The sequence below is a fragment of the Meleagris gallopavo genome, chromosome 14 (assembly GCF_000146605.3).
Source record: "Meleagris gallopavo isolate NT-WF06-2002-E0010 breed Aviagen turkey brand Nicholas breeding stock chromosome 14, Turkey_5.1, whole genome shotgun sequence".
NCBI lineage: Eukaryota > Metazoa > Chordata > Aves > Galliformes > Phasianidae > Meleagris > Meleagris gallopavo.
Window position 1 is genome coordinate 6,104,201 of NC_015024.2, and position 13,325 is coordinate 6,117,525.

Here is a 13,325-nt window from a genome sequence, read left to right on the forward strand (position 1 = left end):
AAAAAAAGAAAAAAAAGGAAAAAAGATTCAAATGAAAGGTGGTGAGATTCCAAAGCTGAAGCATTCATTGCTCACAGAGGAAAAAAGAAAAATAATAGCTTCACATTTTTATTCCATTTCAATGTGAACACTGTTAGCACTTGAGTGGCAAAACACGTTCTTAGCCTCTGTTTCGGAACCGAAGGCAGAGCACACACGTGTGTGTACTTACATGGCTCCGACAGCGACCTGCGGACGTGCTCCTGCAACCCAGATTTCCATCAGGCTTCTCACTTATGGAACACGCATAGATTTGTAATTTAACTAAATTATAAAAGCCCGGCAGGGAAAGAAAATGTAATCCAATTGGCTACTGTGGTCTGGAGGAAAGCAGTACTCGTGTGTCCGCTGCAGCAGCAGGCTGCAACCTGCAGCGGCTTTACCAAAGGCTGTAAGGAACGGATTGCACTGCCCGAAGCTATTATCTGTTCTTATATACAGCTCACTAGGATCACTCTGTAAATGCTCCTATTTTAAAATGTGCATTACACTACTCCTTGTACAAAGACAATAAATTTCCATCAGTATCTCAAACAAACTTCACCTCACTTTTTTTTTTGTAAAGCCTCGGAAATGAAAATTCAACACATCAATTAAAATTAAAGCATTTACAGCAGAATGAAACTGACGACGCGCTTCGACTGTAAACCTTCGATATCTTTGCAAAGAAAAAGAACTTTACCCACAAGCAAATCATAAATAAAATACACCTTTCAAATATTTTTACATCTCTTTCCAGCTGGAACTGAAAAGCTGATAATCAAGGCACTGTACTCCTGCAGGTTAGTACAATTTCTAGTCATCGATTCAAGTACATCAACTTCAAGGCTTGCAAGTGTAAAACATCAGAACACAACATAATAAAGTGTCTTCAGCAATGACATATATGCAGATATTGCCGTAACAAACAAACGACCTGTTGCGAAACCCATCACAGTGATTGCTGGATGTGGTGTATGGCTGTGTAGGCTGGCAGGCCTGCTGCGGACCCAAGCCTCTCTGACATATATGGCATCTACAGATGGACACGAGGTCGCAATCACCATCACCTATCAGAGCCCACTGAGCTATGTCAGTCTCACACGTGGGCCGGGCGGGTCGGCCGCGGGCTGCTGCAGTGGCACAGGGTACATCTGCAAGCAAGCTTTGCCGAGAGCCGAGAAATGAGCAATGCTCTGCCCTCCTACCAGCCCCGGCCGTGCTGCCGGCCCCGACCACTGCACTCCATAAAGCGGCGTAGGGAAAACTCCTCCATACTGACAAAGAGGCATCGCATAGGGTGTTACTGTGCCAGAAGGGGTAGTACCTGGCATAGGCACTGGCATGGATGGTGAAACTCCAGGAGTTAGCGCAGCTGACATGGGACAAGACACTGGAACAATGCACCTTTTCCCCAATCCTGTTCTTACTGAATTAACCTACAAAAAGAAAAATAAAAAAGCATGGCTATTAAGCGTCTATCTTCCCACCCGTGGGACGCAGGGGCGGCATGCACAGGAGGACAGCCCAGCTCTTGGCCTCCTCACACTCACACCTCTTACTTGTATTCGTTTTTGGTAATTAATAGCAAAGGTTGACAGAGGGAAGGATGTCTCAGTATAATCTTACTGTTTAAGGAATCAGGAAACATTACTGAGCAGGTAAGAATGTAATGCTGCAAAATCCCTGGAAAAGCTTTAACGTGCAAAGTAACCCCCTGTTGTCCCTCATTGCTACTGCATCTTGTGTGCAGAAGTAAATAAATTAAGCCAAATGCAGAATGAAACCAAATCTCAGTGTACTTCTTACAGCCCTTCCCAAAGCAGGTTTTCAAACCTTCAGCACGTTATTGCTGTAGAAAGGCGTTCATGCTGGGCCGTTCGCCCAAGCCAAACCAAGGGTGGCAAAGAAGGGAAGACTTTGTGTAGAGGTTCACTACCCAGCACTGAGGGTGTGGGATCAAGTCAGGTAAACCAGAAGGACTCAGCTGATCCTGCCCAGGGGCTGCTGGAGCCAGTCCTGCTATTTTGCTGAGATTCAATTAGCATTCACTTCAATTACTCTGCTTTTGCATGCTATGCTCAAAGAAAGAGCTCGTCTTCCTAAACATGGGGATGGCAGGGGCACCCGAATTACATGCTTCATAATGCACAATGCCACAGAGACAATAATTATACAAAATGCTGCCTGGTCTTAATCTGGATGAGATTTACAGTATTTCTTTGCTTTTTAAATTTCACATAATTTGCAACTCCCTGCCATGGGTCTCATCAAGCCAGCACCTATTCATGACACAAAAAAAATAATTCTCTCACTTTGGGAGTGTCCAATATCAATAATAATATCAAAATAATAATAATAATATCAAAAATATTTCACATCAAACTAATAGAATTAGCATGAAGGTGAAAATTAAGAGGAAACGAATATCTGTAGAGAAGTGCATGGAATGCTTACTCTAGTCTCTGGTTTCAGTCTCTCAGTTAAAAATAAAAATGACAATGGCACTCTGATGCACTGCTCTGGGGCGCTCACCTGTGCTCCAGAGCAAATTTTAGAAACACACAAGCATCCAATACCTTCCACTGCTTTTCTACCTCTATTTCTAATCTGAAACGTGAATGCGATGGCAAACATCAAACTGAGGAATAGCTACTTTGGTATAATGAATTTAAAATCATTCATCCATAAAGATTCACCAAAACTAACAGCAGAGAGCGAAGACCAACAAACGGAGCGACTGAGGACATGCACATTTATACAACATGACGACTTCTGACGGCTGTTCTTAGAACCATGCTTGGCATCCTCAGAGTGATGGTTTTCATCTTGCTAGATGGTTGTGAGTGAAGTGGCTGACAAAGAACGCCGGTAGAGATACCTAGCCTATGTAGGGAATCTCTTCCAAAAGCAATGGACTTATCAAGCGGCACTGAAAATGACGTTTTAGCAAGTTTAAAACCTATAACTGAAAAAAGCCTTCTTTTCAGATCTTTTCAAATGCTGACTAATCTACTTCTTTACCTGATCTATGCTGCTTTACCTTTTCTTGCTCAGTTAATCAACTCAGTAAAGCAGCGGCTATACTTAAGGCTATGCATATCGGTCAGGAATAAATGCCATCATGTTGCAAACCCAAACGTTCCACATACACATTGAAACCTGCTTGACAAAGGCACGTTCACAATGTAAGGTTGCACCCCCCACCTTGCCGCACACTTCGAACAAGCAAACCCCATGCTGTGAGCAACAAAGACAGCCAGCTCGTGACTCCCCCTGTACTGCAGCCCCTTAGACAAACTCATTTTTTTAAAGCACAATCTTTGGACAACCAACAAACCAACACCAAAGGAGGCTGAAACCCTTCCTCCTGCACACAAAAACTGACTGAAACATTGAGATGAGCAAGCAGTGGTACAGTCCTCAAAACAGCACTGGATTGCCCAGCTTTAGCAAAGCCACAGAGGCTGCAAGGCACTTTGCTGACAAAATTTGTAATGAAGTTATGTTGGGAATTGAAAGCAAGTGGCACAAGATCTGAATACCATACCAGCTCAAACAGCCCATGTTTAGAGCATGCTGAAAACAGATGTAACAACAGCCTGCACTCATATAGACCAGTGGCTTCTACTTGTTTAGCTCTCCAGTTGGTTCTTATCCGTCCTTTTTCAGTGTACCAAAAGCCCAAAGGTAAGAGGTGTTACTGAAGATTTGCGTTTCAGTTCTCCAAGCTTCTAGAAAGCTGCTCTGACATTCAGAGCGAGCAGGCAGCATTGATCAGCTTCAATCAAGCACAGATACATCATATTTGCAACATTCTTCCAACCCAATGGACATGAAAGACACAGCAAAAGGTGTTAATAGTCCTTCTGTTCCATTCTCACATCTGCAGCTATCTCCAGAGCGCCTGCTTCCCAGGCAGGCAGCTCATTAAAATGAGGATGCCTAAATGCAAACAGATGTGCAGCAATTACTAATAGTGCCTACACCATCACACACGTCAGCGACTTACACGGACTGCCATGTCCCACACATACAACCACATCACAGACTCAGTGCATGTTTACAGCTTTTCTTTTTGGTAAGTTTTCTTTAAAGCCCATGCAGTCATGTAACGGTACAACGGGACAAAACATGTTTGCTGCACTCTACATTCCCAGACATCTTCAAATAACACCTGTAGCCACACAATATCCAGTGCTTTTTACACAGAAAGCAGCTCACGGTCCTGGATATATTCCCCTGGTGGTGGTAACCACAATTACCTGTAAGAAAGGATCACTACGTAATGCCTTCAAGATGGATAAGCATGAGGGAAATAGCTATTTTCAGGCAGACTGACTTAATTCTGCCTAGTATCTCCTACTCCCTTCCATGTTACTGACAGTAAGAATCCACGCATATTTCCATGTTTAAATAAAACCTCTGAAAGGAACATTTCATTGCTCTAGTAATGAAACTGGAAGCCCAAAGGTTTCCCCACAAGCTTCTAAATAGGCATTAATGGAGATTTGCAGACAAACCAACTGGCTTTTTTTTTTTTTCTTTCTTTCTGATGGAATTGTTGCTTTCACAGAAACAAAGCAGAATTTCAAATCCACCTTTGCACCCAAACTATTGCTTCCTATGCCTGTGACTATAAAAAGGAAGAGAATAAAACCCCTACGTCTTTAGACCGCTTATTAAATACCTAACAGATTTCTCTTCTGTGCTTCCACCTTAAAAGTAGCCTTCATTTAATTTAAAAAAAGACACTGATAAGACATTGTATTCACACACCAAGCAAATCTGCTGCTGTTGGCTAGAAGCATCTTAGAATAGTAGAATCATTAGAGTTAAACAATGATCTTAGAGTTAAATCTCTAAGATCATCAAAAGTCCAACTGTTAAGCCATCACCAACACATCCACTGAAAGGGCATCTTGAAAGGAGGTGGGGGAAAAACAAACATCTGTTTCCAGGGTGACAGAGAAGACTTGAAATGAGCCAAACTAGCTTATATATAAATAGCAATCTGTGGACAGTAAGAGAGTATTAAAATAATAATACCCTTAGCAATGACTTATTGCGATTTTGTTTTGGGGAAAAAATGGACACAAAGAAGAGAGCCATCAGGTTTGACGTCCTCTTTGCCAAACCTTGTATGGACTGCACCCCAGGAGGATGTGGAAGAGCTCTGCCTGGTACTGATCCCCAGGGCTGTCCTTACAGCCAACAGAGCACCACAGAACAACCCACACAGCTCCTACTCCTGCCTAAAAACTCTTCAAGGAGACACCTTCCTTTCCCATAATGTCCAAAGGAAATTCAGAAATGTCTACATTTCCAATTATTACAATGGGCCAATATTAGCTTCTCCCACGACAAAATACTTGGTTGGACTATGAGACAGCTGGCCCTACCACTTTCCTGCTGGTTTGTTCCAGTGTTTCATCATTGGCACTATCAAAGATAAAAAGAATGATAAGCATCACCATACTTCCGATTTATCTAGCTTTTATTTCCAACATAAAACCTTATTAAAAATTTCTCTGATGAGCTGGGAATCTGTTTAGTGCTCCTTAGTTCTTTTATTGCAAAGGTAATCTTGCATTTAATCAAAAAAGACATGAAGATGGTGTTAACAGATGGTCTGAAGTAGTACAGCCTGAGCTTTACATGCTCCCTGTTAGAAAGCTATTTTTTCATCCTTTGTGATTTCTTGAATGTTTTTTGTCTAATACCATTTTGAAGTGTGGATTCCATACTGATTTACTGCAAGTACAACATCTCTCCATATAACTCCAAGAACTGGTGTCACTGGGTCACTCTCCTGGCTGCCCAGGCTAAGTATCTCTCTGCTTGCTCCCTCTTCTCCTGCCTGTTTTTCCTCCCAGCATCATGAAGTGTTCTTCTTCCTTCACTTCAGATCCTCTTTAAGGTGAATTTGAAAAGGTACTCAACTTCTACAGCAGCCCTCATACAGCTTTAGAAGGGTCCTTCATCACATTTGTGGCCCTACTTTCTGCTTCCTGTGGCCCAGGAGGGTGGGTGGATGCAGTACAGTGGCAGCTCCTGCTCCCGGCACAGGGAATGCAATTCAGCAGTGCTGTTCAATATAGGAAGGTCTGAAGTAGTCTGTGGCAAGCTGTGCCCCTCCTGTGTCCAAAACACCCTAACAACAACCCTAACAAAGGAGCCAACCACATTTACATCCCTTCTGCAGCCCGCATCCCTACTAGGACTGGTGCATGAAGTCACCTGCCACCAGTTGGCACAGAGCTCTCAGTCCCCAGCTATGAGTGTTCCAAGCAGCAAGTGACAACGTGAAGCAAAGAGCAGGGAATCCCAACCTTTCTATGTTCTTAGTCAATAATCTGAGTTACTTCAGCCTTGGTAAATCCTTGGAACAGACATATTCTAAAAAACCAAACCCTCTAAAACCAGCATGTTAAGACAACACATGGCAGAAGGTAAAATTCATCTTAAATTGACGTTTACATCATTAAGACTCCCCCACATCCCTTTTCCAGAGTTGTAAGCAGGCAGAGCATCCCTACAAGATCCTTCCATCTACTACAGGAGTCTCATGGAAAGGACAAGCTGCAAAAAGCACATCAAAAAGAGTAAGTGATAACCAAGGAACAGAGCTTGTGCCCTCACCATCGCTTCCTAGAGCATCTCCAGAGACCTTCTATTTGTGTTTACTGGCACCTTCATGACTCGTTTTCTGAGAACTAACGGGGTCTTGACGTCACTTCTACTCCAGAACACGTTTATGCTGTTTAAACCGTCACTATGGAGAGGGATTATTTACTCTCCAGCTTTTGTTCATTAATGGCCACTATGAATCGATGCAAAACTGCTTAATAAGCTTACACAAGTGCTTTTCCCTGTGAAGTCAGTGATCTACTGAGACCAGCAGGTACAAAACAGACACATCAGCAAGTTCCTGCTTCAGCAGGTCCCACCTGAACAGCAACTGAGCTGCCACTGCTGCATCCAAGCCGTTTCCCTCCTACATGCCAAAAAAGCAATGGTTTTCTACCCAGGTCCAGTTATCTTATTTTTAATGGATTCCTTCTAGTTTTACTCTCACAATTTCCTTGCCTTTAAAATTAATGTTTTCCTCTATTTGGCTCAACTTCTGCTCTTCCAAAAAAAATGAATCCAGCAAAAATAATTAGTTGAGGAACCATCAGTCTGTGAGAATGAGAAAGGGATCTGGAAAACCAGAGCAGGGTGGGAGAGAATTCTGAATTGGTATTCTGGCTGTGTCCTCAACACTGTCATGCAGTCGCACAAACAAGCACTGAACACTGACACAGACACAGACACACATCATGGTACTGTTTGCCTGCTACGGAAAATAAGAGAGGACAAACGGGGCACCACCAGGTCTGGCTTTGCCGTACTTCACTTCCACGGAATTCCTGGGGATGGTATTTCCATGAGGCAAAGGGCCTTACAGATGCACAAGATTAGTACTGCACAGTGTAGGATAGCAAGCAAGGGTCAGAACATTGAGCAGTGCCCTGTCTTGGCGCAGTACCTGCAATGCTTGTGCTAAGACAAAAGCTTGCTGCCAACAAGCCACTAGCCCAGGCACCGCCTGCCTGAGGAAGATTCATGTTAAACATCAAAAAGAAGAAAATGTTAGCAATAATAAAAACTTAAGTCAAAGAACATACGGTTAGTGGTAATAAGTATTGCTGCGTGTTACTGTTAATGAACAGTTTGCAATTTAAAAATTTGTATTTTAAAATATATATATTGCAGCCCATATAGCTCCCAAGATTATTCTAAAAGACAATTAAAAAAAATCCAACAAAACTATTTTAGTACTTAATGAAAAGAGTTGGACATTTATACGAAGCAGCTATCTGAAGTAATTTAGTTTATGTCCTCCTCCAAATCTGAGTTCTGCAAAGGCTGTCAGACACATAGCAAAAGGTACGTTCTTCAAGGAGTGCCACTTACTCCACATGTCTCATTCTGTGTTTGCATGGGATTTGCCTTTGGCTCCATATCCTGCCTTTTTTGGTTCTGCTTCAGTTGGTTTAAAGAAGGTTTTGCCTGTGCAGCTCCAACAGTTTTGCTTGTCCACTGGTCAACCAGCTTGTGAAGATCATCGGTGAACGTTCCCTTCTTGTTGTTACTGTTGTTGGCCTGAACCTGCAGAGTTGATTGCGGAAGGGGCTCAGGACACGTTACAAGACTGTTTGTAGAGGATCCTGGAAAATCACACACAAAGAAAGTTGACAATGGCGTCTCCATTTCACCACTTATCTGCTCACATAGCTTCCCACACACTGCAATTCAAACAGCGGCTTTCCTGACTTCACCCTCCCCCTCCTTTCTACAGAACACCTTTGCTTAAAGAAATGGTCCAAGTCCACTGGTCCAAATGCGTTCAGATTATGTCTCATTATGTTACCTGCCCAGAACTTCTCTCAACTGAAATTCACGACCAAGAGAGAAGGAATAAATGCACAGAAGCACACCCAGTGCCACCCACACTGCCAGGCTTGCAAAGTCTCTCCATGGAAGACTGCCATGAGTATGTTACTTGCTGCAGCTTCATGCATTTTAAAAAATGTACTTTATTTGCATAAGTGTACTGTCCTCCTAGAAAAATTTAATTAGCACATAGGTTAAGAGTACAGGTGGCCTCAATATCTAAAAGGCTTCAGGACCCACAGCCTCCTCTGCCATCTTGACATTTTGGAAGAAAAAAACCTTGGGACCACTAATGTACAGAAGAAAAAGGAGAAAGGAGGCCATAAGTGGGCATGTGAGTTTCTGACACAGAGAAACAGAACGTCTGGGATAGATAAAGGCAGATGAGAAGAGCACTAACAGAAATTGAATTTTATAGGCTTGTGTGTCTCTAGGAAGAGATCTGTCCTATTTATCTGTTGGTAACTACAAGTCTGACACAGCAAGACCTGCAGCAAACTGGAAGAAAGTTTCTACAAACAGATTTACTGTATCTAAATATTTTAAATAAAGACCATCTCTCCAAGCAAAAAGTTCACGGAACTGCAGTAAAATTATTACAGAAGCAAACACAAACATTCAGTTTTTCCATTTTTTCTGTTAATGAGCTACTAGTCAATGAAACTGAATAAACTAAGTATTCCTACAGTCATATAAAATACATTAATAGCCTTTAAATGATCATGCATTCAAACTGCAACACAACTTGTAAGTGAACACTGCTCATTTCCTTTTCCTTTTCTCGGGGGAAAGGGACCAGTGAGAAAACAAGTACTTGGACAGGAAAGCTCTTCAACTAGTGCTTAACATTTCATGCATCTCCACAGGAACAAGAGAGTTTTAAGCTATAAATTCCTCCAGCAAAAAATTGCAGTCATATAAAAGTGTGTATTTAAGGGAAACAAACACACAATCCAGTTTTCTGGCTGCATGCGTGCACAATCTCACACACAAAGAATACCACGACTGTCTTGCAGCATGCGCAGATCCCAAACATCACAGCGCATGCATTATTAGGAAAGTATCACAACGTATATAGTCTAATTTCATACCAGTATAAGTGCATCAGCTCTATTCATTAAACAACTAGCTTTTAGTAAAAAGAAAAAAGAAAACTCAAAGAAAAAGCATCCCATGCCATGAAGGAAATACTGAGAAACAAAAATGGGATAGTTACTACTACTGTGATCTTTGCCTAGACATAGTCGTTTCAAGGTGGACCCTACAAGGTAAAACAATACAAGACATACAGAATTAGGTAAGACTAAACATAACAAATCTGACGGACAAGCTTCTGTACTTTTAAGCAATCAGAGAGTAGTTATTATGCAAGAAAGGACAGACAAAGTCAGCAGTTCAGGTGAGTAAAGGAAGTCTAAGTAACTGGACAGCTCAAACCTTTATTAATGTGCAGCCATTCAAAAGCTTTGAGAGGTACAATAGCATGCCAAAAGCAAGGTCCCATGACTTAAAGATGCATTTTTTGTTTATTTCAAATTGCCTTGGCTTCCTAATGTGAGATTTTGATTCCTATTTATGCAGGAAATGATGTCAATTCAGTTTGTGATAGGAGGCCAAAAATGCTTTCAGGAACAAGTAACGCTAGTCTGGCTGCAAAGACAAACTGTACAATAACCCTAAAACATCCCGTTTTACAAGTCCAAAAAGATACATTGTTCTGCAGGTCTGAGGCCAATTTTCTCAATTATTTATTAGCATGATTTGTGTCTAAATGTGAGATTTTTAAAAAATGTGAGAATTTTAATTAAAAGTAACTGTAAATGAGTTTCCCTTCATCTCGTCCAAGTGCAGAAAAACAATCCAGCAGAGTAGCTGAGTTCTCATTTAACCAAACTACGTGTTTTTTCGTTATTATCTTGTTAGAGCCTTCTTTATTTTACATATTCTGTTGGACAGTTATCTACAGTGCCAGATGTGTATAGAGAACCCTATTTGACAGTTAGGTCTCGCCAGACATTGGCACCATTTCCATTAGAGTGCCAAATTTCCTGAAAGGTATTTTGGACTTGATAAGAAGAATATCGTTATGGTATGGGAGGAGATGAACATCTGATATGGGGCATGGTGAGTTTATCGTGAAGAAGCACTTGAACACATGAGTAAAATCAGAAGGCTGGGCAGAAAGCAAGATAAAGAATGTATGTGCTTTTCTTTATGGTAAACTGGTGCCACTGTTTAATTTTACTGTGCCAGAAATGCAGCTTTAAACTCAGAGATTGCAGGTCCAGGTTGACATAGGCTCTGAATGAGTCTTCAAAGGAGAAAGGAGAGACATCACTCAGAGACTGGAGAAGAGAAAATAAAGAAGAGAGGGAGGAAAAAAGGGAGAAGAAATGTTTGTGTTCTGATATGGGTGGCATGAGGAGGAAAAGAACGATTGGTTTGAAAGAATTTTTTGTTATTTCCTATAGGTTAATGAAGTTTATATTCCAGGAAAATCAGGAGGACATGACTACAGTAATGTCTTATGCAAGCATGATCAAAAGCTTAGTTTCTCAACTCAAAGCTTAGATGAAAAGTACAAGTCGCATTCACAACTGAACATCGCGTTGCATTTTTTTGGTTATTTTTTTCTCTTTTCCCTCATATATTTTACAATGCCTATCTTTTAAAGTTAGCTAGCAACCCCCATTATAGCAACATCAGCGGTAGTAATATAATAATATAATGTTAATTTCTTAACTACCCTGCAGCATTCTGCATGTAGCAATAGGTAGAAGTTGGCACAACCTGTATGCAAATGAAAAATGCCTGCAAAAACTAAAAGCAGGCAGCTGACTGCAGTACGTGCTCAAATGCATGTAAAAATGTTTAATCACCAGCCCCACGGCTTCCTGAGCACCAAGCCACGAGCCCTGTGCACCTCGGGTGCCAATGCAAACCTTCTGCTCCAAAACACCTGGGGAAGTGACAGATAGCACTGATTCTAGACATGCACAAAGTACTCACACAAAGGGAGCCTGCTTTAAGAGAAGTACTACAAAAAGGTGAATCACCAAAAAGAGCTGTTTCTTCCCAACTGCATCACTCCAGCGCTGCCTAGGAGATTGGAACATTATCTAGCAGGGACTGATGATGACCAGCTAAGATTTGATTTAAATTCAAATTCAATTAAAAGTGCACTTGGTAAACCTAATTCACCAGATTAATTGTATTACTTCCACAATAAAGGTGTTTAATAGCTGGAAAAGAAAAGGAGATGAACCCTAATTAATTGAGATTTAATCTCTGACTGTAAAAGTTAAGCTAAGTTAAGCTTTATTTCCAATTCCAGAGGTAACATCTGAGAAATTAAGAAGCTATTGTATCTTACAGGACAGAAAAAAATCCACTGTCCCATATTTGTGCTGTAACAGCTGTCAAAAAACATGAAAGTTGAAACAAAATTGAAATGGCAGTAAGTTGTTAGACCATTTCCATAATCCCATTCACATACAATATATTAATTACTACAGACCTGACAAGAATAGCTTTGCATGAGATTACAAGTCTAAGCCAAGTGGAGCTTTTGAAAATCCCACTCACAATCAGTGCAAACTCCTCTCTAAGACGCCCTTGCAATTTAACCCATGGAAAGAGGTTGGGCTAAAATTATGCTGGAGACCATCAAAAATATTTTATTCCATGAGCAGTTGAAGAAAAGAGCAGTACTGGACAAGGGGACAGATCAGACAGCAGTTCTGGGAAAACCTGAAAGTGTTCAAGCTTGATGGGCTTTGTAGCCAGGCACAACTGTCTTAAAGCATCTGAACACTACTTCATGGAAGCATGCTGCTAATGTATTTACTAATACGGTACATCTGAGCTCCCCTCCCCAGAGTGCTGAGACTCCTCAGTCAAATATGTAGATGTAGAACATTCCTGAAAATGCAGCATGGATCCTCCCAGCAACTCCTAAATAACAAAACAACGTTGATTTGTGGGACGGATCCAGCTGAACTTCCAAGCCTCACAGAACAACTACCTGCACCACAGGTCACAGCTCAGGCCCACATGCACTTGCTCCCCGTGTTTCAAACCCACTCTTGGTGCTCCTGCACACAGAGATGCTCGCACAGAGCACATGCAGGAGCTGCTGCAAACCCTCAAGTCTCCTTTGCACTGGGCAGCCCACGTTCCTGACAGAGAAGAAGGGCCACGAGCCAGCTGGCCCTCTCCTTGCCATCATCGTCACTTTGTGCTGTTCCCTGAGGCCCAGGGCTGCTCTGGACACCCACTAGATGGAACCACCAGACACATCTGCGGGCTCTGGCCGCACAGCCCAGCTTCCTCACAGGTCCCCAGTTCGGTTCTGCTATGACTCATAAATGGGGGAGTGCAAATCACTTTGCCCAAAGAAACAGAGAAGAGAACATACGGGCTGAGAACAGAAACCAATTTGTTGTGCTGCTGATTACTTAAAGTATTGGGAAGCTTCATAATTGGAAGAATTCACATATTCCCTCGGTTTCATTCACAATATCTGCACCCATCTTCTTTAATACGCTGTTTGTAAATTGCCACCTCCCAGAGCTTTTGCATCCTCCTGAATAGTGGTTTTGTGAAAGGTAAATGAAACCACTTTGAGATTTATATGTGCAGGAGAAGAAACTACTACATCCATTATAATACCAGATGGCAAAAATCACATACTGAGATTTCCCTCAGGTACTTGGAAAAACCCTGAATGCAAAACTGTTCTTAAAAAGTGGTATGAAAATAAATGCAGTGTGCTAAGCAGTAAACATCAGTTTTCAGAACCTGAATGCTTGGATTTTAGGACCTCAAACAAAATCAAGATTATTCTTAAAAGTATTATTTATTCATAA

The 13,325-nt window shown here is 41.6% G+C and overlaps 1 protein-coding gene across 1 annotated transcript in view; it reads right to left on the reverse strand.

Moving 5' to 3' along the window:
- WNK2 (WNK lysine deficient protein kinase 2) overlaps positions 1-13,325 on the reverse strand; it is a gene marked incomplete at its 5' end in the record, with an annotated part of 100,877 nt that overhangs the window by 1,826 nt on the left and 85,726 nt on the right. Inside the window, 3 exon segments of the mRNA XM_019619975.2 lie at positions 1,346-1,457; positions 7,978-8,231; positions 9,674-9,718. Coding sequence (XP_019475520.2) covers positions 1,346-1,457; positions 7,978-8,231; positions 9,674-9,718 — 411 coding nt within the window.